The sequence below is a fragment of the Lasioglossum baleicum genome, chromosome 8 (assembly GCF_051020765.1).
Source record: "Lasioglossum baleicum chromosome 8, iyLasBale1, whole genome shotgun sequence".
In the NCBI taxonomy this organism is placed as follows: domain Eukaryota; kingdom Metazoa; phylum Arthropoda; class Insecta; order Hymenoptera; family Halictidae; genus Lasioglossum; species Lasioglossum baleicum.
This window is the reverse complement of record NC_134936.1, coordinates 2,369,562-2,393,340: the sequence shown is the minus strand read 5'-3', so window position 1 is coordinate 2,393,340 and position 23,779 is coordinate 2,369,562. Positions and strand designations below refer to the sequence as shown.

The following is a 23,779-nucleotide window of genomic DNA, read 5'->3' as shown; positions in this document are numbered from 1 at the left end:
AGCGTACAGCGTCGAATTCAAAACATTGGGACCAGGGGCGCGGCTGTGGTGGGGATAGGCAGACCTACAGATGATAGGCTCGATTTGTTTATGTGCCGTTCCCGGGACTGTTCTCTATGAAGAGGTTTATGACAGATCATTACTATTGAGCTGGAAGTCGGCACTTTCTCGGACATCACGAGTTGTACTTTACTTAACTCAGTTGTAAAGTAATTTAAAAACGTTACAGTAAAGAATTATGAATTGGACGCGCCAAATGTTTTATTGCACGTGCCGATAGCCGCTACGCTATCGTACGTCGCACAGTGATGCAAAATCCTCAAGACGTGGCAATAATTCGTTTACTATGGTAACGTCATTTTAAAAAATCTATGTACTGAAATACATTAAAATATTAATACATTACAATATTAATACATCGATCATAGATTATAAGAGATAGAACCTAAGCATAAACGCTGACATCGGAAAGCTCTGCGACATCCATTTGAAGGAAAACATTTTTTCTACTTTCTTTGTTGTTATAATGTATTATATATGCACTCCTTGATTTTCTAAACATTTATAGCGTAGATATTATTCAGTGCGGTGAGTGCATTACTTTAAATTATAAAAAATACAAAACTAATTATTAATTTTTTTCGTTTAGAACAGGACGTTAATATGAACGTTATATTCCAAAAAAGTTATGAACGTATCTCAAAGAGAATTCTTTGAAATCTTGAAAATTGATGGTTCTACGCGGACGTGAAATATGAGGTGTCACAACTTTTCCATTAAATTATAACGGCCAAACTAACAAAACAATGACAATTTTAGTGTTGGGTGCACATAGTGACACCATAAGAGTATTTAATAAAAATTATTTCAGTTGAAAAAATATTTATTTTCATAGTTTATTTTGCAATTGTTTTTTAAACAGGCGCATTGCTATCATACCGGCAGGAAATTGGAAAAATAAAAATAATGATAATATAGCCCCAAGTGCCCTCTTTGTGGACCCGTTCTTAAAAATACGGATACTTGAAAATTGGCGACATGAAAATTATTTAAAGTGAACGCTGCACCGTCCGACGTAGGGCGAAAAACAAAATGATTTGATTCTCCTCCGGCGTCGGGACCCCATGGGGTTTGTCCATTGTTACCCTTCTCGAAGGTCTCGAAAAGGTTCGGCTCCCCGCTGACCTTGACCATTTTGCCCGATGTCGGCTCCACTGTGAGCACCTTTTCGGTCGAAATCGGCCGAAAAGACACCAACACATGCTTCCCGAACGCTCGTCTGTGAACCTTGAAATCTCATTAAAAAAATGACCTCGAAAATTTTTTCCCTTACACCGTTAGATGTGGCCCTTCAAACAGTGTAACTTTGTCCTAAGTAGTTTTTTTGTACAACGAAAAGTAACGGAGGTATTTAGGTGTTCTGTTTCTTCGGACTCACCCTGTATGTACTAACGTTTTTTAACGTTGAGAAAATTTATTAAACATGTAGAATTTCAAGAAATCTATTTTGCAATATCCTGAGGTCGTAGAAAAATTTTGAGACCAGATTTGAAATCAGCGCGAAAAAATCTACGGGAAATGAAGTACAGCATGTTCAGAAAAAATTTTTTCCGCGCGTGGTATTGGAAAAACCACAATTTTCTCGAAATTGTATAAATTTATAAAATTTTGATCAGTCCTTTTCACAGCCGCACAGGAATTACAATCGACGAGATATCTCGTTTCCGCGATGTCGAAGAAACGATGCTGTGGATGGATAATAGAACGTTATATCAGTAATAAGGATACACGAGATATCTCGTCCATGGCATCGTTCGTTCGTCAAGAATCGATGTTTTCGAGAATCATATGATTCTCGAAAAATCAATGCCATATGATTCTCGAAAAATCAATATCTCCTTGGGAACGATTTCATTTGTTTTAAACGACGCCTTCATCGAATACATTGTACCCTTAGAGAGCACAGTTTCGCGCGGCATCGCGAAGAGCATCGAACTCTTTCCGCGTCGGAGTAAGTAATTTCGTTCGATATCGATACGAGTTATAAAAGTGTGCTACGAGTTCAACAATTATGTGAAAGTGTGGTGGTTATATGTGGTAGTCAAATGGATTTACGGCTGAATAAGTGAGTTTTTAATTCAATAAGTTTGTGCTTCTTCTATCGTTCGGGTAAAATTGCCGATGATGTGGGTCCTCACCGATTTCGATGACTTTGAAATATGTTATAAATTCGATGTTTTAAATATCTTTTTCCTTTGAAATAAAGCTCATCGAAATCGGCGAGGAGATAGTATGTGTCACGTCTGCCGACGTGTTGCCATAGGTTATAAGCATAGCCAATAAGAGTAGGATATTGTAACCGTAATTATTAAGAATATTGATTAGTTATAAGTAGTCATACTTCGCTCCGTTCATCAGATCCGATTCTCACCTCATACCATATACCCATTCTTATCTTAACCCTTGTATAATAATCATATCTTAATGTATTCCCCGTAGCAGTATCACGTAGCATTCACCGTAATCATTAATCGCGCGCTTCTCATAACATCCATAGCGTTATGTCTAACGAGACATCCGGTAGAAAATAAGACACCTATGTATTCGACCTCACGATCCTAAAAAGAGTTCAGTCAGTTCAATTCGGACAGCCAGTCTGACACGTTCGTTCAAGACTCCAGCGAGGCTCGCCGCCTCCTGGATGTCCCGGTCCGGACTCCGACGAGTCCTCGCTCTCATCCGCCTTTTAGCGGTCCTGCTATATCACGCGCTTCTAGTTCATTATAATTTCATTTCATACGTTACAAATATATTCCCAGTTATTAATTTAATAAGTGAGTCTCGCTTAGTTCTTCTCCCTACATCCTCGCGCTTTCCTATTCAATTCGCGTTCGTCGCTATCAATTACGAAAGCTCATGCGCGTCAACGAACGCGGGACGGAGGACAACAGTGGGGTATCTCCCGCCAACCGAGGATCACCGACGACGTGATCTTCCCAGGACGAGTGAGGATCATCGTCCTTCCTACGACGATCCAGCCTGATTCGACTGCAGCCGTCAGCGAGCAACGGAAGCAGTTCGCATAAAGGAAGCCTGCCTGTCTTCACCCATCGCTATACTCAACTGTCCGATAAGTTGCTAGATATTTCCCTGCGAAGATTCGCGCCGTCTCAGTTATCTCTGTTCTCGTCCGCCGCTTTGGGGCGAATCTACTGTAAGCGTGAAGTAGAATACGCATGTTCGCGAAAGTCGTGGTTCCCAGTCAGACGTCGGACGTAACGTGCCGCGTGGACAAAAGGTTGTATCGCATTTGAGAGCGTCCAGTAAGGGGAATGGGTCGCGGAACGATAGTTTTCGCGAAAGTCAGACTCCGGGACGTAACAGTATGTACATTAGGGTAGCCCTTATTTTTTTACCAACAAATTTTTTTCACGACGCCCCCCAGAATGGTTCCTTTTGGTGAGAAAAAAATGTGTGCAAAATTTGAGATCGATCGGAAAAAAGGATCACGTGCCGCATTTAATTTGAAAATTTTGAAAATTTTGAAATTCATCGTAACTATAAAGTATTATATATCGTTGGATTTGTAATTTTTGTCTACATAAGAATATGGCAAAATTATATGACCTTAATCTAAAAAAAAAATAACGATAACCTTGAAATTTCGAAAATTTGATTTGTAAAAAGAAAACTTTTTTGCCATTATATTTACCATATTGAACAGTGCAACTTTCTCCTCTGACATTTTTTCGTATAACCACAAATAACAGATATTTAAACATATCCATTTATTACCTATGACCGAATATAATTTATTACGTTACCTCCAGATGTACTCCGTGGACCTTAAGTCCATTTTTTTACAATTTTACCTATCTTGAAATTCGTAAGCGAACATCCGGGAAACAGATGTAAACCCTCGTTATAAAATTTATAACCACCCGTACTTAAACTCCCACTCCTATTCCTACTCCTATCCTTACAAGTTTTTCCACCAATAACTTTCAAATCCATCAACCAATCATCACGCTTTTTCAAACAAACGACAACCACACCGAAGTAAGATTTAGATGTATTAGAGAACCACCGATTAGATCTGTCTGACAATGGGCTAACGAACTGCAATCATCAGTATCGAGTAAGTGAACATACAACCTCAAGTGTTGTCTTTGACCAACTATCACCTCAACTTACAAAATTGGACTCGTGATCATCGTCGTTCAATCCAGATTCGGCAGACGCGAGACGTTACAGTAGTCATACAGGAAGACTACTCAATTTCTATATAAATTGAGAAGCCCAACGGAGAGTAGAAGTCGCGAAAAACTCGTCGTGAAATTGAACCTTCAGTCTAGTGCGCACGTTGTTGTTAAAGAAGTGGAAGTGTTGTGGGAAAAGGCCAGAATTCCAGTTCAGTTAAACAGTCGCTGCGTCGAGAAATTGCAGTCATTATACCACAAGTGGAAGGTCTTCCAAAAGAGTTGTAAACGACGATCCCAGATACAAGATCAACAGGAACAAGAGTTTCTTGATCAATTAGTGATCTTTTAGTAGCGGCGATTATTATAAAAAATTTGTCATTTTACCAACTAATGTGGCCGATCACATGCAAGAGGACATTTCAGGTTTTATATCAGACGAAAGTCGAAAATTTTGTAGCAGATTTAATATATTGACAGAATTTTTAAAAAAAGATCCAATAGTTTGGCAAGATGAAGATTCTTACAAACTAGGTTTAGATATAGTTAAGGCTTTATCTGTGGTCAATGATTCGGTAGAAAGAGCCGTTAAGCTAATACAGGATTACAATCAAATTTTAGCTCGCATTGAGGAAGAAAAGCAGTTGATACTGCAAATGGTAAAAGATTACCGCCAGCAATATCCTGACGCAACGAAAACGACCATAACGAAAAACATTAAATCGAACGTCGAGGGTCCGCAGCACAGGCAAACCACACAGCTACCTCCCTCTCAGGAAAAACCCAGAGGCGTAGCGTCATAAAATACGCTGGCAGCGCGGGTCCTTACAGCCACTTTGGGTCTGAGGATCCGTTCTTCCAGTGACTGTTGCCAAATTTGGATTCTCTCTCTAGGTTTTGTATTGTTTGTCTGTTCATTTAATAAAATGCATTCTTGGCAAGCGGCTTCACCGTTGATCGGCGTATAATTTGGTGACCCGCTTTGTCCTTCCCATCCTAAAAGCGGATAGTCTTACATTGGAATAGAAGAAATAGTTCCTTATTACTCTATTCTGTAGAATATATTCAAAATATTCATTCACATGAATAGTACAATAGTACAATACAAAATTACATATCTCTGTTATGTGTGGTTATACGAAGAAATGTCAAGGCAAAAGTTGCACTGTTCAATATGGTAAATATAATGGCACAAAAAAATTTTTTTTGAAAATCAAATTTTCGAAATTTCAAGGTCATCGTTATTTTTTTTCAATTAAGGTCATATAATTTTTCCATATTCTTATTTAGAAAAAAATTACAAATCCAACGATATATAATACTTCATAGTTACGATGAATTTCAAAATTTTCAATTTAAATGCGCCACGTGATCCTTTTTTCCGATCGATCTCAAACTTTGCACAAATTTTTTTTTCACCAAAAGGAACCATTCTGGGGGGCGTCGTGCTTTGTATCTCGACAAAATTTTTCGCCAAGTATAGCTTAGGGCCACCCTAATGTACGTCGATCGATTTACAATTACAAATTTTTACAATAATATCGTAAACTAAAGCCGACCGACAGAAACCGTAAAGGGTTTCGACCGACTAAGGCCGACCGACGAAGCGCCCGTGTGCGGCGCACAACGTGCACAACCGCACGCAGCGGCCCTGTGTCCAGGTGTCTAGAAGTCGGTCCTATGTATGTCTGGTTGCAACCTTTAAAAGGTATTTCATATACTACGTTACAACTTTTTGGAAGTGGTAATTTATCTTTTACGGGTGGAATGTTTTTAACAAAGGGAATGATCACTGTGTTTTTGTAATTGATCGGACCTGTTTTGAAAACCTTTCCTCTTTTCGTTGTGTGACTAAAAGAGGATGATATATTCCAATGATCCGTTCCTTGATGATATTGGAAACAAGAATAACAGGGAAACCATTACTTTTAAGAACATTTTTAATGAGCATCAGATTATTAGATCTGAATTCAGGGTTTGAAAGTAGAATTGCACGGTCAATTAAACCTTTAATCAAGCCCAATTGAATGAAAATTTATGTATCTACCAGACCACGTAGACTTGTGGTACCAGTTTGTCTTTAATTCATTACCTACTCTTATTATACTAATGTCAAGAAAGTTTAGACAAGAATCGGATTCAACCTCATGTGTGAATTGAAGTCTGTTGTGAAAACTGTTAAATGTGTCTAAAAGAATGTCTATTTGATCAGGTTTTATGCAAGTGATGATATCGTCAACATATCTTTTGTAAAAAATTAAATCAAAAGGTAATTTAGCAATCGAGACTTTCTCTAATTCTTCCATTAGCAGATTAGCAATGACTGGGGAAATCGGAGAACCCATAGCTGTCCCAAAAACTTGTTTATAATAGGTACCATTGAATAAGAACACGTTGAATTGTAAAACGAACATATTTTACATAGAAGCTTATGTACAATACAGTTTACGTTTCTAATGTATGACATTCGAAAAAAAATGAAATTTTCTGGATTCATTGAAATACTTACGTCGACCCATCACCGGTACGGCTTGCCCGTTTCTGTACAACCGCGGAAGGAATGGTTTTCATGTCGTACGCCCAGCCTATTTTGCCGAAGAAATCGATGAAAGCCGTGGTGAAGTTCGTCCTGTAGTTTCCCAATTCGGCTGTTTTATAGTCCCATGGGAACACATGGTGGTAATTGTGCCAGCCCTCGCCGTAAGTGCATATGGCGACGCCGATATTTTCGGCTGGCCCGATTGATCTGCGAAATTTTATGAAAACGCGTCGAATTAGACATTTTTGAACGACAATGATCAATTCAAATGAAAATGTCATTTGTTTGATGCTGATTAACACTAAACCTACCACTGCTGGTCAAATCACCGGTTTTATTAGGTGTACGAATAAGTTCTCGGCCTGAGAATAAATACAACTGTACTGAATATTTGAACGAAAAAATTTTCCTTCCAAGTCTAGCGTCATATAATACCAACCTATTAGACTATTTTTCCGAATCAACAAATTAACATAATCTTAAAATATACTTCGTGAACACATTGAGCACAAAATGGGTTGCAATAACGTTGATATTAGACACTGTATGTTTTTCTCGTTCGAATTGAAAAAAAAACTTCCGAGGCTGAGATGATTTGTCAGACATTGTGAGAGAATGCCGTATCCATTATTACCGTGAAAAAGTGGTTTAAAAGGTTTCAGAGTGGAAATTTTGATCTCGAGGATGGCGGGAGAGCAGGACGATCAAAAAATTTTAAGACGAGGATTTTGAGCAGTTGCTGGACGAAGATCCTTACCAAACGCAATCGGAGCTTGCTACTAAATACATTAGAAGTTACCCAACATGACATTTCCAGTTGTTTAAAGAAGCTCCAACTACAGCGTTTAATCGACGAAATTGAGCGCAAGCGGCCATACACAAGCATAGGACCTAGGCCGGTCATATTACTGCATGACAATGCCAGACCACACACAGCAAAATTGACCCGAAGATGCTTTAGATTCGTTGGGCTGGGAAGTTTTGCCACACCCGGCGTATTCACCAGACTTGGCTCCATCGGATTTTCAGCTGTTCCGATCGCTCCAACATCATTTGGCTGATAGCCATTTCCAAACGTTCGATGAAGTAAAAAAATTCCATTACCGACTTTATCGACACAAAACCACCATCTTTTTACCGCCAAGAAATTCGCAATCTGCCTGAATGACAGGTGGAAGATATGTGTGGAAGCAAACGGAGATTACTTTCCCGATTAAAATATACTTTGATTTATAGTAAAACTAGAGGGTTATTGTTGCTCGCTCGCTTCGCTCGCTCGCAAGTAGGGTTGTTTTTGCTCGCTCGCTTCGCTCGCTCGCGGGTAGGACTGCTCTTCCGAAAGGGTTAGTGGTACCCATGGCTAGTAGGGCCTGTAGCTATTAATGTTTTTTATTTCGTGTGTGACTCTCCAAGAGCCACACAAAGAACTTCCCGATTCGTTAGTTGCAGTATATTATTATCATTATTAGGTGTACGTTTTAAGAAGATTACACGTTTTCAGGGAAATTCAATAGTTTTCTACTTATCAAGATGTTTGCTATATGGCGGCGCATTAAACGAACATCGTAGGCTCGTTGTTCGCTTGGTTCCTTGTTATAGCGTACTAATGTTGAAAAATAAATTGTCTTAATTAGTTTTTCGCAAACGATACAACTTCTCATTATCCGGGTTTGCAGTATTGATCTTGGATTTCTTCGATACTGATAATTTAAATTGTCCCAAAATATATAAACTGCTCAATTTTGAAACTCTGCTCAGTGCTACATACAACATTTGTAAAGTTTGTTTTTCTGATGTTTTAAAATTCAAACATACTTTTCTCGTCTGTTTGTCCCTGACTTTTATGAATCGTAATCGCTTCAGCAGGAACCACTGGAACGTGTGATTTGATATTTTTCCTCACTCGACATATTTACTTGATTCAATATTTTTATTATTGGTGTTAAATTTTGATCAATATTTGCATTTTTCATATAATTACGATAACGAGTTCTTACTTTCACTCCTACTCTGGGCAATTAAAAATCTAACCACAATATAGACGAAATTTTAGTATTTTCTTGAAAAGTAATAAATTTTAATATTCCGCATGTGTGCTCCAATAACCAATCCGTTTTCAACATCAATGTTATTAATAATTATCATATAGTTTATATTAATTTTCAATTTAATCTAAGTTAATAATTCGTTTTGAAATGATTGTTTTTTTAAAGATTGTAATATAAATTTTTTTTGTACTTTCATCGATATTCTTTGAAAATGTATTCTTGGGAGTAGAGATGATTAACTCACTCTTGCATTGGGATAATTTTCGATTATTGTAAGCGGAAACATTAGCGTAAGGTACAAAAAAAATGAAAAAAAAGTTTTTTGTGTAATTACGTTTGTTTCTTCGGTGGAAACTTTCCGTTCTCTCGTATAAATTGCATTGTAGAATCAACTCCTTTCGAAAAAAACTAAAAATCTAAAAAACTACTTGACCATTATGGACCAAAATCTAATCAGCTCTAAGTTACGACGGGGCACATCGATTGCATTATTCATCATTCTGATCGCGTTGTTACTTTTTCAGAAAACGTTAACGAAAAATTTGATACCATAGAAACAGGCATACGCACACACACACACATACGAACATTTTGCTGAAAATAGTCTAAAATGACTGCAATGACCATGAAACGTGAAGATCTGCTAAAAAATCGATTTTCGATTTTCGGGGTCATTACAATAACTTCCCTATAAAATCGAGAAGTTAAAAAAGGCCGAGAAAGTATTTGTACACCTAATATATTTTTCATTTTCATTTTTCATTCATTTTCATTATATTATCTTGTCAGTTTTGTAAGCTGAAACACTTTAATCGTTTTTAGTGTTCGATAGGTTTAGTGTTAAACGTTTACACGACGCCCACCTCCGTAGTTATCGCGAAGGTCTCTGTTACCGTAGCTGATACAATTTTATCGCCACTATTAGGGGATTCTCCCTGGAACCAGTCAAGCGGTAAGTAACAAATTTAAAAATCATGGCGATTAAAGAAAAGATTATTTACACATTAGCTTATACTATACTAAACCTTCTAACGTCTCAAAGAAACTCGAGCTGTTGGGTGGAATTTTGAAAAAGTTATTCGTTTTTGAGAGGTTTACGAACACTTTATACACCCACTGTATGTATGCACAGGGTGTATAAAAAGTAATTGTTTGAACTAATGGATTTTAAGTTTAAAAATATGAAAGGATACCTTATACTCATTGTTATACAGGGTCTGTCCGGAAAGTAATGCGACCACATTCAAAAAAAAAATCTATTAAACATATGGGTACAAACTACAGATCTCGATTTCACGTGTATCTGACATACACGTGTACACTAGGGTGGTCCTTAGCTATAGGAGCCAAAAATTTTTTTAAAGATTTTTTTGGCCTCACTTCCCTAAAATATGCCACTTGGTGAAAAAATGATATGTGCAAAATTTCAGCTCGATCGGACAATGGGAACCCATGCCACAGCGCGCTTGAAAATTGTTTATTTTTGAAACTTGATTTTCTCCATTATAGTACATCGTAAATATACATTTCTATATATCGTTGAATTTGTCTTTCCATGCTCTATAACCATGTGCAAATAACGTACAAGGTCATCGTAGAAAAAAGTTCCGCAACTTTGAAATTTCGAAAATTGGATCTCAAAAAAAATTTTTTTTTTTCAGCATTATATTTAATTCGTCTAACAATACAACTTTTGTTTGACACATTTTTTCATATATTTATCAATAACAAAGATTTTATGTCTCGTTAATTTCGAATATGATTGTGATCAGTTTTTTTGGAAGAATTACCGAATGCTTGTAAATAAAATTAGAATTTCTTAAATGTATAATAGTTACATTTCGGTATTGTCCCCGAAAATATAATAAAAATTTATCAAATAGACTTAGGAGTGAACGCATATAAGGCAGCATGAGAGTCGTGCCACTACCAGAGAGCCAGCTACCTGAGGTGCAAATCGTAAAATAAAATCGTAAAACAATAAATCGCAAATAGTCGTTTGGCTATTCGCTTCTGATTTGTAAGAGAGTAAATGCTCGAGGAGGATTAGACAATTTATTTCGACCTTTCAATAGGCTGTTCCGCAAAAGACTAAGCGCCTGAGTGGTCTACGTACGGCGTTGCCTACGAAGCCTCGGCCGATAGCTTTTGTTACAATCATTTGTTTAACGGACATTCACACACACATACGCACACATGCATTTTTTCAGCGCGTTGGTCGATCGTCATCGTCGATCGATGGTCAATTTGGTCAATGGTCGTTTTGGCAATGGTCATTTTGCCAACGATCGCCAACGGTCACTCACGTATACAGAATACAGACACACACCCACATTCAAAGAACATAGCAATTCTAGTTCCTACGAGTGAATTTCAAAAAATGGAAACTAGAAATAGTGATGAAATATATTTGCTGAGGCATGACGAGAGTCAAATTATTGATGCAAAACTTCCTAGTAACGGACAAACTTTGCGTGTATTATTTTATAATTTACAAAAGGTGAAATTGGATCTTCGATCAAGTGCCGCAATAGTTATAAAAGAAGTGGAAGTTTTTTGGGAAAAAGCACGTATTCCGACAAGAAAATCGTACAACAGTATTGACAAATTATTAACGTTACACGAAACTTGGTGAAAGTTACAACGGTCTCCAAAACGCCGCACTAAGATTCAAGAAAAAAATGAAAAGGAATTTGTTGCCTCGCTAGACGATCTTTTTGATATCGCTCATAAAAATGCGTTAAATATCATCAACATTGAGGAAGATAAACTTTTTCTCTTAAATCAAAGAAAAGAAGGGAGACCAGGCTCAATGGTTGGAACCGATAAAGTATTAATGAAAAAGGAACAGCGGAAAGAAATTCGACATGTACAAGACGAGCAACGGAAACAGCGATTTGATATGATGGAGAAAGTAGATGGTATATATTTGTGAATTTGGTTTATATTTCTAATTTTAAAGTTAAATTGTAATTGTAAATGTAATTTTTTTTCTTACATGAGACAGAATTAGCACAATTTCAATTAAGTACATCTAGTGATGAATCCGAAAATCCTGCATTCGAGGGTTCCATCATACATAAGTCTGACGAGTCTGTTAATCTTAACGAGCCCGGTCCAAGTAAACCGAAAAGGTCAAGAGGGAAGCAGCAGATAATTAACATGAAAGTCGTCGCAACTTTTGATAAATGTAAAGTAAGTGACCGTGATGCAGTTCGTATCATAATTGCTATTGTCGAAGCATTAGGATATAAGATAGACGATTTTATAATCAACCGATCTTCCATAAGGCGTTATCGCCGTCACCTACGTACAAAACGCGTCATAAAACTACGAGAAGCATTTAAACAAGATCCATCGGAAACTGTCACCATTCATTGGGATGGAAAAATGTTACAAGACTTAACTAGCAAAGAACATGTAGAGAGATTACCTGTTATTAGCACATACGACGGAAAAGAAAAACTTCTGGGAGTTCCTGCAATTTCAAAATGTAGTGGTAAGGAACAAGCTCTAGCAATATTCCAATTATTAGAAGAATGGGAACTAACAAATACAGTGCAAGCGATTTGCTGTGACACAACATCGACAAACATGGGGCGATTTCAAGGGGCTTGCGTTATTTTAGAGCAAATGGTTGAACGGGATTTATTGTATTTTCCTTGTCGTCACCATATGTACGAGTTAGTTTGAAAAAGTGTGTTCGAAGAAAAGATACCGAAATCTTCAGCTCCCGAAATAGGAATGTTTAAAAAATTTCGAGAAGCTTGGCCGAAAATTAATCACCAAAATTTTCGGTCAAGTTTAGAAGACAATTATGTTCGTGGAAAGCTCCAGGAGATACAATCAAAATTGGACTTCTGCTTAAGTACCATAAAACAGAAGCATCCAAGAGGTGATTATGTAGAATTCCTTGAATTGATGATTATTTTCCTTGGTGGAACTTGTCCAAAAGGAAACTGTTTTCATATTCCTGGAGCTGTCCACCATGCTAGATGGATGGCTCTAAAGCCATATATGTATATACTAAAAATATATTTATTCCGCGACGAAGTATCAATAAGCAGCGAAAATATTGTAGGAATTAGAGACATATGTATATTTTTGGCGAATTTATACATAGAAGCATGGTTTAATGCTCCGATTCCAGCTATAGCTCCACGTCAAGATTTAGAATTTTTAAAACAGCTTGACGACTACAAAAAAATTGATGTAAACGTAAGTCGAATAGGATTACATAAATTTGGGGGGCATTTGTGGTACTTAACACCAGAATGTGCAGCATTATGTTTTTTTGACGCTGGTGTGTCATGTGACAAAGGAAGCTTATGGTAGAAAGTTTAGAGAACGATGAAGTAACATTTTCTTCGAAAAAAGTTTCTCTAAGAAATATACATAATCTTGCCAATATCGGCATAGAAAGTTTCATTTGTACAGAAAGCCGAAAATTTTTTAGTAGATTCAATATATCTACAGATTTTTTGCAGAAAGACCCGTCAGTCTGGGAAAACGGGGAAACGTATAAAACAGGTCTAAAAATAGTTAAAAATTTGAAAATCCTTAACGATACTGCAGAGCGGGGTGTAAAGTTAGAGAAGAAGTTAAAGAAGTTAAAGAAGAAAATAAACAAAATATTTTACAAATTTTAGAAGAGTACCGACAACGGGGTATCCGGATATAAATAAATCCAGCTTTTCAGACGACGTATATTAACCAATTTTATATATTATTTTAATTTACATTAAGTGTTTTTTCGAATAATTTGGTATATCGTGTATAGGTTAAGTTTTAATAATATTTCGAGCGTCACAATATAAATGTATATAATCGTAAATAAAAGGTATTATAGATTATGGCAATCCTAACTGCGTGTAGTGACTACGTTATTTAAATATTTTTGTTATTAATAAATATATGAAAAAATGTGTCAAACAAAAGTTGTATTGTTAGACGAAGTAAATAGAATGCTGAAAAAAAAATTTTTTTTGAAATCCAATTTTCGAAATTTCAAAGTTGCGGAACTTTTTTCTACGATGACCTTGTACGTTATTTGCACATGGTTATAGAGCATGGAAAGACAAATTCAACGATATATAGAAATGTATATTTACGATGTACTATAATGTAGAAAATCAAGTTTCAAAAATAAACAATTTTCAAGCGCGCTGCGGCATGGGTTCCCATTGTCCGATCGAGCTAAAATTTTGCACATATCATTTTTTCACCAAGTGTCATATTTTAGGGAAGTAAGGCCAAAAAAATTCGAAAGTTGAAAAATAAGAACCACCCTAGTGTACACGTGTAGTTCGGATGTTCGTGTTGAAGTTCGTGTAAAGTTTACTACACGTGTACACGTGTATTGAAATACACGAATACACGTATCGAAATGTATAATTTCACATGTATTAACCCATCTTTCTATTATATAAAATAGTTCTGTAGTTCTGTCACGCAAAAACTCCGACCGGCGAAGCTTTCTGACGGGAACCCTAAATTGAGCGACGCGACAGTGTGTATTTTTCAGAGAGAGAGAGAGAGAGAGAGAGAGAGAGAGAGAGAGAGTGTGTGTGTGTGTGTGTGTGTGTACAAGAGAAATAGAGCGCGATATTGTATAGCGATAGAGAGAGCAAGAGGGTAAGAGAGAGGCGCCGCGGGGGTTGGTGAGTGAATCGAACAGGGGGCAGAGCCCCCTAGTATCCCATATTTTATTTCGTCATTAATATCAGAATATTTAGATATGTAAATTGTTCATGAGACTTATTTACTGAGTTGCAGGTGAAAATAAGAAGCATTATGGTTTTGGTTAATAAAGTTTACTTTATTAATCTTTTGTTCTGAGATAAGAAAACTAAAGTATTAACATTTGGTGGAAGTAAACGGTTTCGTTTTTTTGTTACAATATTTCCAGGACATGAAAAACACCGTTCCAACATCGCCGAAGTTGCTGGAATTGATAAATATTTTTTGGCAAATTCCGAAATTGCTGGATATTTGTTTGCCCTAGCCTTCCACCATTCAAATGGATTTAAATTTTAATTTAATGTGCTGGAAATATTGTAACAAAAAAACGAAACCGTTTACTTCCACCAAATGTTAATACTTTAGTTTTCTTATCTCAGAACAAAAGATTAATAAAGTAAACTTTATTAACCAAAACCATAATGCTTCTTATTTTCACCTGCAACTCAGTAAATAAGTCTCATGAACAATTTACATATCTAAATATTCTGATATTAATGACGAAATAAAATATGGGATACTAGGGGGCTCTGCCCCCTGTTCGATTCACTCACCAACCCCCGCGGCGCCTCTCTCTTACCCTCTTGCTCTCTCTATCGCTATACAATATCGCGCTCTATTTCTCTTGTACACACACACACACACACACACACTCTCTCTCTCTCTCTCTCTCTCTCTCTCTCTCTCTCTCTCTCTCTCTGAAAAATACACACTGTCGCGTCGCTCAATTTAGGGTTCCCGTCAGAAAGCTTCGCCGGTCGGAGTTTTTGCGTGACAGAACTACAGAACTATTTTATATAATAGAAAGATGGGTTAATACATGTGAAATTATACATTTCGATACGTGTATTCGTGTATTTCAATACACGTGTACACGTGTAGCTAAATACACGTGTACACGTGCACCTAAATACACGTGTGCACGTGTACCTAAATACACGAACTCAAACACGTGTATATTCGTTACACGTGTACACATGTACACGTGAATTTTCAATACACGTTCAGACTCGTGATCTCTAGTACAAACCTTTAAATTTCTTCAAAGTAGGATCCTTGGGCGTCGACACATTTTTTCCAGCGCGATTTCCATGCTTCGTATGCTCTCTGCAAGGCGTTTTTTGGAACCTCTTGTAGTACCCTCGTCACAGCCTCTTTGACGCATTCCACGCTTTCAAAATGCCATCCTTTTAGCACATTTTTAATTTTTGGAAACAAGAAGAAGTCGGCAGGAGACAAGTCAGGACTGTACGGGGGTTGAGGAAGTGTTGTGATCCAACTAAGAAGTACCGTTTACTGTTTTTCCCGTAATTTACGGAATAGTTTTAGTTGGAAGTGCTCGACGAGGCTGCGACGAGGGTACTACGAGAGGCACCAGATAACGCCTTCCAGGGAGCATACGAAGCATGGAAATCGCGTTGGAAAAAATGTGTCGACGCCCAAGGATCCTACTTTGAAGAATTTTACAGGTTTGTACTCATATGTTCAATAGATTTAAAGAAAATGTGGTCGCATTACTTTCCGGACAGATCCTGTACGTAATAATACTAATGCCACATTATTAAATACTAATGTAAAGTATACTTACAAATTTTAAATTTTGTTTTTGTTGATGTAAAATTTTGTATTGATGTAAAAACAAACTTCAACAATAAATTTTCTTTGGTATAAACAATTTTGCGGCAAGTTTCTTTTACAAATGTCCAACGATCCAGAAGTGTAGATTCACTCCTATGACGAACAACATATACATTTTATACACCCTGTAGTACTACTGAAGTCGGAAATCTGTTGGCTCACACTCTAAGAATGTCACGTGCACTTACTTGTTGTCACGTGACATGATAGTAATGTGTTTCTACAAAATAGTACTTGATTACGGAAGGGTTTTTGTTTTGCTCCGTGCCTATGTAAACAGTTCTGTCTACGAGTACCGAGCCGTACAAGAAATCTATTTCGTGATACGTGGTGCAGTGTGGTTTAGTGAAGTATTGAAAAATACTAGTTGCACTTGGTGCAACGAGCAAACAGAATGACCTCTGACTACAGGAGTCATTCACAACGTATCGTAACTCAAGAAACAAATAATTCAAGTACCCACAGAGCTAGTTATGCCGCAGCTACCCAAAACAATTTGTTCCCCACAAAGGAACAAGCCATTATTATGGAAGCCCGGGAGGGCATAGTACTAAAAGAATACGTTCATGTTATCGGAAACCTAACCAATCCAGCAAACGTACGATTTGCCTCTAGGATATCAAATGGCAGAATTTGCATATTTTTGGCCACCAAAGAAATTGCCAATGACTTAACTGACAAGTATACTGCTGTTACTGTTGCAAACTCCATGGTACAAATTCGCCCCTTGCTGGTGAAACATAAACGTATTATCTTTTCAAATGTTTACCCAACGATTCCGCATACACGACTGGAAGAAATAATTGATAAATTGAAAATTCGAAGGGAATCATCAGTTTCGTTCTTAAGGGCCGGTTTTCAGGATCAAGGATATGCACATGTACTCAGTTTTAGGAGACAGGTGTATATTCATCCTGACGACGTACACAAAATCCCTGAAACCATTCAAATAAATCACGATGATACCAATTACTGGATTTATTCCTCGTCTGACAGCTTAAAATGTTTTATCTGTAAAAAAGTTGGACATGTGGCCAAAAATTGCACAATGGACGTCGACAAGAAAACTTCAAGTTCTGGTACTGTTGATTATTCGGCTGTAGAGCAAGAAGACAATGAAGTGGAAAGTGAGGAAAAAATCTGTACGTCGTCGGCAGTGAATCAAGAAATACACCAAATGAGTTTACCCATAACCTCTCATCAGCAAGATATCACCAACATAGGCATTAAACGACCTAGATCCGAAACCAGCACAGTGAAGTCACAGACTGATGATAACCTTGAAATTTTAAACAAAAGACCTAATGTTAAAGAGGTAATCAAACAAGTCAAAAAACAAAAGAAAAACAGTAGCATTGCAGCCGAAGAGAAAACCACAAGTGAAATGCTGGCTCCTCTTTGTAATGCACTCAACGAACCAAATTCCCAACTAAATTTTTTACAATTTACAAGTTTCTTGACAAAGACATATGGATCGGCTGATGCAAGAGAAATGGCGCAGGAATTCAGAACGAATATCCCCGAATTAATAGCTCAAATGGAAAAACTGTATCCTCTCCTAACTGACAGACGTATGAAAAGTAGATTCACGAGAATTATGAAGAGGTTAAAGAAATCGGAATCAACTGTTCTCTCATCCCCATACCTGACATCATCCGAAGAAGATGAAAACTCTTTGTCACGGCATTAAATAATGAACAATACAAATCACTGCAAGAATATATCCTCGCTCAAGATCATTTACTGGAACTCAAGAAGTATTATCCAGCATAGAGAAGAACTCCAACAAATTCTACAAAGTGTGGACATTTTTATTTGCGTAGAATCTTGGCTTAAACCGGACATACGATTAGCTTTCAAAGGCTTTAATATTATCCGTAGAGACAGAATTAATAAGAAGGGTGGGGGTGTCGCTATTTTCATTAAAAGGGATATCAATTACTACGTCTTACCAGACATTCGGTCTTATAATGGCCGGATTGAGTCGTGTGTGATTAAATTAACTAACACTACACCTGCAATAAATATAGCAGCAATCTATAGACCGCAAGGTCCCTCCTTGAGTCAGAATAATTGGGATGTAATTTTGAATAAAATGTCGAATCTTTCCCCATGTCTCTTGGTGGGTGATTTTAACGCCCATAACAGGGCATGGAATTGCTTAAATAACTATACGAACGGTGAAAGACTTTTCAATAGTATACTAAATCATGATATCTTTTTACATAACTCCGACACCATCACACACTTTGATTTTTACAGAAACGGTAAATCTAATATCGATTTAGTTCTCACGACCCCGAATTTAGTCGATCAGACATCGGTTCATGTCCTAGATGATACTAGGGGATATTTTATTAGGTGAAGCTAAGACCACCAATTTTCTGGACAGAAGCAGTTTTCTTGCAAAAAAATACCTTCTTAAGTGCTTTTCACTTAAAGATCTAGTATCAAATAAAATTCTTTTTGGTAGCAATACTAATCTCATAACGTTATTTTCTAATAGTAGAGTAAAGCACTCGCTTTTATTCGAAAGTCTCATTAATATCTCTGAACTTCTCGAAGGTATCTCGACAAATGAAAGGCATCCTATATACGCCAGCAATTACAGATCTTTAGTTGACATCCCACTCTGTGACCTTGAATTGGGTAAATCTATAAAGAACTCAGTCTACCCTAATGCTGTCTTAAAGGACTTTATTGAGTCGGCCCCTCCGCAAACGATTGAGATTTACACAGATGGCAGTAAAACAAAAAATGCACAATCAGTGGGGGCAGCTTATTACTGCCCATAATTAAATATGAGCCAAAAAAATAGCCTACATAGACAAACGTCGATATTTACAGCAGAATGTTTCGCAATTAATCGAGCTTTAGATGTGGTTAGCTCCTACACTGATTCAAACTTTCTAATTTTTTCAGATTCACAAAGTGTAATCAAAGCCTTACAAAAACCTTTGTTGAATTCGCGTTGTAACAAACTGCTCTTAGAAATTAAGAACAAATATTGCAATTTTATATCCTGCACTAGTAATACTAAATTTGTAAAATTTATCTGGATCCCTGCGCACATTGGCTTAGTAGGTAATGAAAAGGCTGACTCGTTAGCCAAAGAAGCTACAGAATCGGGAACCGTATCGAACGTCAAAATACCGTTTACCGATTTCGTTAGCGATTTTAAATATCAAATGAGAATGTCATCGAATGATAAAATTAAGACTGAAGGCTTACACAAAGGTGTATATTTTTTTCAACATTTTTTTAGCGACTCCAGAATACCTTGGTTTTCTAGTCTCAACTTACCGAGAGATTTTGTTGCGTTTGTTAACAGGAGCCGTTCAAATCACTATAATTTAAATGCCTCCCTGGCGAGAGTACGCTTCATTTCGGATGGTTCTTGCGAATGCGGAGCGGAGGCTCAGGATCTCAATCATATCATCTGGCAATGTCCAGAATATGATTCAGAAAGAGAACACCTGTTTGAACTGCTACTCAATCATAAACACTATCCTCCCTACACTATTAATCTTTTTCTAAGCGTACTAGATATTACAGCGCTAATGTTTATTTTTAACTTTATTAAAAAATGTAAGATTAGGATTTAGCGCCTAACGTTTATACTATAATTCCACTTTATACAGACTATGTGTTATATACTTCTCTATCTTTTTGTATAATGTCATAATAATGTATGTTATACAAACCAAACTAGGTTTACGGCATCAATAAATAAATAATTAATTAATTGATTACGAAAGAAAGTATACTCACTTGTCGTAGGGCCTCATTCCCCACATATGAGCGACGGAGTTCACCAACCCGACTTGGTGCAAGGACAAAGTATATCTCGCGACGCTTGCATACCAGGAATATAATGGTCTCTCGTCGAAGAAGTAGCAAGGTACCCACATCGGGATAATAAAGGCGAACAGCGGCATCAATATGACGTACAACCTGTCGGAATTGGAGGAGAAAGGTACTGAACATGTCAATAGAACCAGTTACCGTTCCGATTATTGAACCGAATCAACCTCTTGTGTGGTAAATCACTAGGGGTGGGTGGGTACCCGGAAATTCGGGTCTGGGTCGAGTCGGATATTTATTGAAATCAAGTCTGGTAATTAATGGTCGAGCCGGATCGGAAACCCGAAAATCTATGACATTCGAGTCTCCAAACAATATAAATTTTCAGGTTCCCGAGCCGACCCGACTTCGGATACCCGCACACCCCTATAAATCACACTGTACATCAAATTTTTCATTTTGTTTTGTACTTTGACTGGGCATCGAAAGAGTTAGGACGGAACCTTTTAAGAAACTCTACAGGATCCCCCAAAAATGTTGTACTTCCTTGAAAGGGGTCATTTTCCCAAGGTCATTAAAGGTAAAGTTTTCCTTTACGAAAGGTTCTCCGTGCTTTTGTTAAAGAGTTAAATTATCTCTTCCTAATTCGGCAATTAGGATTATGGCGCTCGGTTCTGCGTTAACGGTTGCTACGCCGAAAGGACAGTGCCGTCTAATACGTTGAAGAGAGCAATACGTGTAATATCGTACACGTATACTTTTCGTAATTGCTAAATAGATGAGAATCTTACGAATTCTTCGCTGAATGAACGAACTGTTCAACCGCCGAGAGTCTTACGAATTCTTCGCGCAAACAGTGTATGTACAACGTGTATTGTGAACATTTTTAACATTTATCCGAGAACAATTTTGAAAGAAATTCAATCGTCTCTTACCTTTTCTGCCAGACCACGATAGGATCATTTTTCAGATCGCTCATGTCAATGGTGGCGCCTTTCTTCAATACCTCAGGATGCTTGCGGACCAACAACCAGCCTATATGCGAAAAGAAGAATCCTCTTTTCGCGTTATGTGGATCTGCATCCGTGTCGGTAAATTTGTGGTGTACTCTGTGATCTCTGGCCCAATCGTAGATGGAGTGCTGCAAAAATAGTCACTGGAATGCAGACTACTGCCAAGGGAAAATCTAGAAAATACAGTCGACCCTCCTATAACGCGGTTAATTCGAAGTACCTAGCTCTTAGAAGATTGTTTATCAAGTCGTGCTATATGGAAAATACATGCTGTAAGCAAACAGTAAAAAGATTGACAAAATTGAAGTCTGTTGTTGTAAGGAATCTGTGGTTGTAAGGAAGAACGCTGCATGTCACATAATTTCACTTTCGAGATATTGCCGTTTAAAGTTTTGATCACTAATGCTTTGACATAGGACATGGGTTAAGTTGCATTCTTTTTTTTAGCCTTTCGAATACATTTTCATGACTTTTTTTCTGATAAATACGTACACCCCATACTCTATACTATGAAGCTCAAATAATATAATGCATAAAATCAAATTTTTGAAACTGTGACATGTGGCGTTTTTCCCGACAACCACAGACATTACCTAACCTTCTAAATTTATTTAAAAAAAAAAGAATACCAAGTGGATTCTAATTGTTGCAATCCATGCAGAGAATGTTTATTTTAGATAATGATCCGCGATCGAGCTTTAAGAGGGTTGAGTGTATACAAAATGTCTCAAAATTCCTTCAACATCCAGAAGTGGGAGGTTCCTGACATCATTTGAAGCAACATTTTCCTTTGCAAAAATGGCGTCCGCAGCTTCTTAACGAAAAACATGGACCAATCAGAGCGCGACCTAGACGCGTATTTGCACAGGCGGCTAATTGACAGTTTACGCGCCGGAACTACTGTGCTAACACGTGTCTAGGTCGCGTTATGATTGATCCGTGGTTTTCGTTAATAACTCCTTACCAAAGCCGTGGACGCCATTTTTGCAAAGGAAAATGTTGCTTCAAATGATCTCAGGAACCTCGCATTTCCGGATGTTGAAGGAATTTTGAGACACCCTGTATACAATCCTTTACGTTTTAAACCTGTCGAATCTCAATAAATGAAACTGTTGTACTATTACCGTTATTTATTTTACTGTTAATTTTATTTTTAAATACCGATATTTATTTTACTGTTTTCGTGGCGTTGATGTGAAAGAAAAGTGGTGGAGGTCAAATCTTACTTGGAAAGCGATAGTTTGAAGAATCATTAATATAAATCGCATCGGCCACTTTGCTTTATACGCTCGATGAGACCACAATCTGTGAGCGCCAGCTGTTATACCAAATGCCGCAAGCTGTGTTGTAATGAACACTAAAAAAATATTATAATCGATTTATTAATTACTGGAATAAAATTATATACCCCCCAAATAATACAAGTCAATGTCTCCGTATTATTTCACTTTGTTGTATTGTTGCTGCTTTTTTTGAAAATTATACTTCAGAAAGTCAACTTACTCCACAATATCGTAGAGAGTTTCATTACGGTGAATGCAAGGTATATTCCGTACACCGTGGCAACGTGAAAATACAAGAAAGTGATGACACTTCTCCAGATGAGGTTCCATTTATGCTTTTGTGCTGGGATTGCCGATGAATTCTGTACAGTCAAGTTTTGCGGGCTCGCTTTTTCTGCCGCTGATTTCTCCGCATGAACGCCTTGGTGTGCAGCTTCCATGTAGAACATGGAAGATGGAACAAGTTCCATCTAGAACAAGTATTATAGGCAAATTGAAATGTTGCTTTTGTTATTGGACCTTACTGCTATGTTCAGTAATACGTTAAATATGTATAAATAGTATCATTATTACTAGACCGCGGATTTATATTCCTTGAAAATACCATTCGCATTCCATTCGTCAACTTTTGATTTTCATTTTTATCTACCTGGGGTGCATGTGCACCCCATACATAGAAAGAATGTTAACAAAGTAAACGATATCTTTAATAATGGTGCAGCTATTTTTAGTGGTGACTTCTTTTCGAAAAAGTGGCTCCCTCTTATGGAGATCCTTTCGATCAACTCTACAGGGTGTCCCAAAATTCGTGAAAATCCCGAAAGGGGGTGGTTCCTGAGACCATTCTAAGATACATTTTCCTTTGCATCAATGTCAACTGCGGCTTTGTTTAGGAGTTATTAACGAAAAACACGGACCAATCAGAGCGCGTCCTGGCCCGCCGCGCCGCGCCGCGCCGGCAAGCGAGTGTCGGTGGTACGCCGTGACATCGCAACGAACAAGAGTTTCTCGATAATGTGAATCCTCTCCGATTTCGATGAGCTTTGGATACGTTGTCAAGACCATGATTCTGAACAACATTTCTCTTTAGACTTTTTGACGATCGGCTTTAGTTTACGAGATAATCGTAAAAAAAGAGAAGAAGCAGAAACTGATTGATTTAAAAACTCACGTATTCAGCCGTAAATCCATTTGCTGCTTCGAATTGTGTGTCATTGGGTCACTCGGTGACGAACTGCACAGATGTCTTCATGAGGTACACGGCAGTACCGAAAGCCAAGGGACGTACGGCCAGGTCGACGAACTGCACAGCCGGTGGTAGAAGGCCTAAGGAATGCGCGGTCAAGTCGACGATCCAGAATTTCACTTTCACTTTCGAATCGATAAATAATTCGTATGTTTATTTCAAACAGATGCCTTGAAATTTTTCCACACTCACAATCACTTTTCACATTTGTCAACACATAGTTATGCACTAATAATAATTGCCATATCCCTTGTACTGCTGCACAAATTA

The 23,779-nt window shown here is 37.5% G+C and overlaps 1 protein-coding gene across 3 annotated transcripts in view; it reads right to left on the bottom strand.

The window, feature by feature from the left end:
* Positions 1–23,779, bottom strand: part of LOC143211118 (acyl-CoA Delta-9 desaturase-like) — a 285,417-nt gene that overhangs the window by 9,342 nt on the left and 252,296 nt on the right. For all 3 annotated transcript variants that reach the window (XM_076428575.1, XM_076428577.1, XM_076428576.1), the window contains 5 exons: positions 22,484–22,733; positions 22,207–22,337; positions 20,903–21,108; positions 19,935–20,117; positions 6,709–6,945 (listed from right to left, as the gene is read on the bottom strand). In XM_076428575.1, the coding sequence (XP_076284690.1) occupies positions 6,709–6,945; positions 19,935–20,117; positions 20,903–21,108; positions 22,207–22,337; positions 22,484–22,733 (1,007 nt within the window). The remainder of the gene's footprint in view (positions 1–6,708; positions 6,946–19,934; positions 20,118–20,902; positions 21,109–22,206; positions 22,338–22,483; positions 22,734–23,779) is intronic.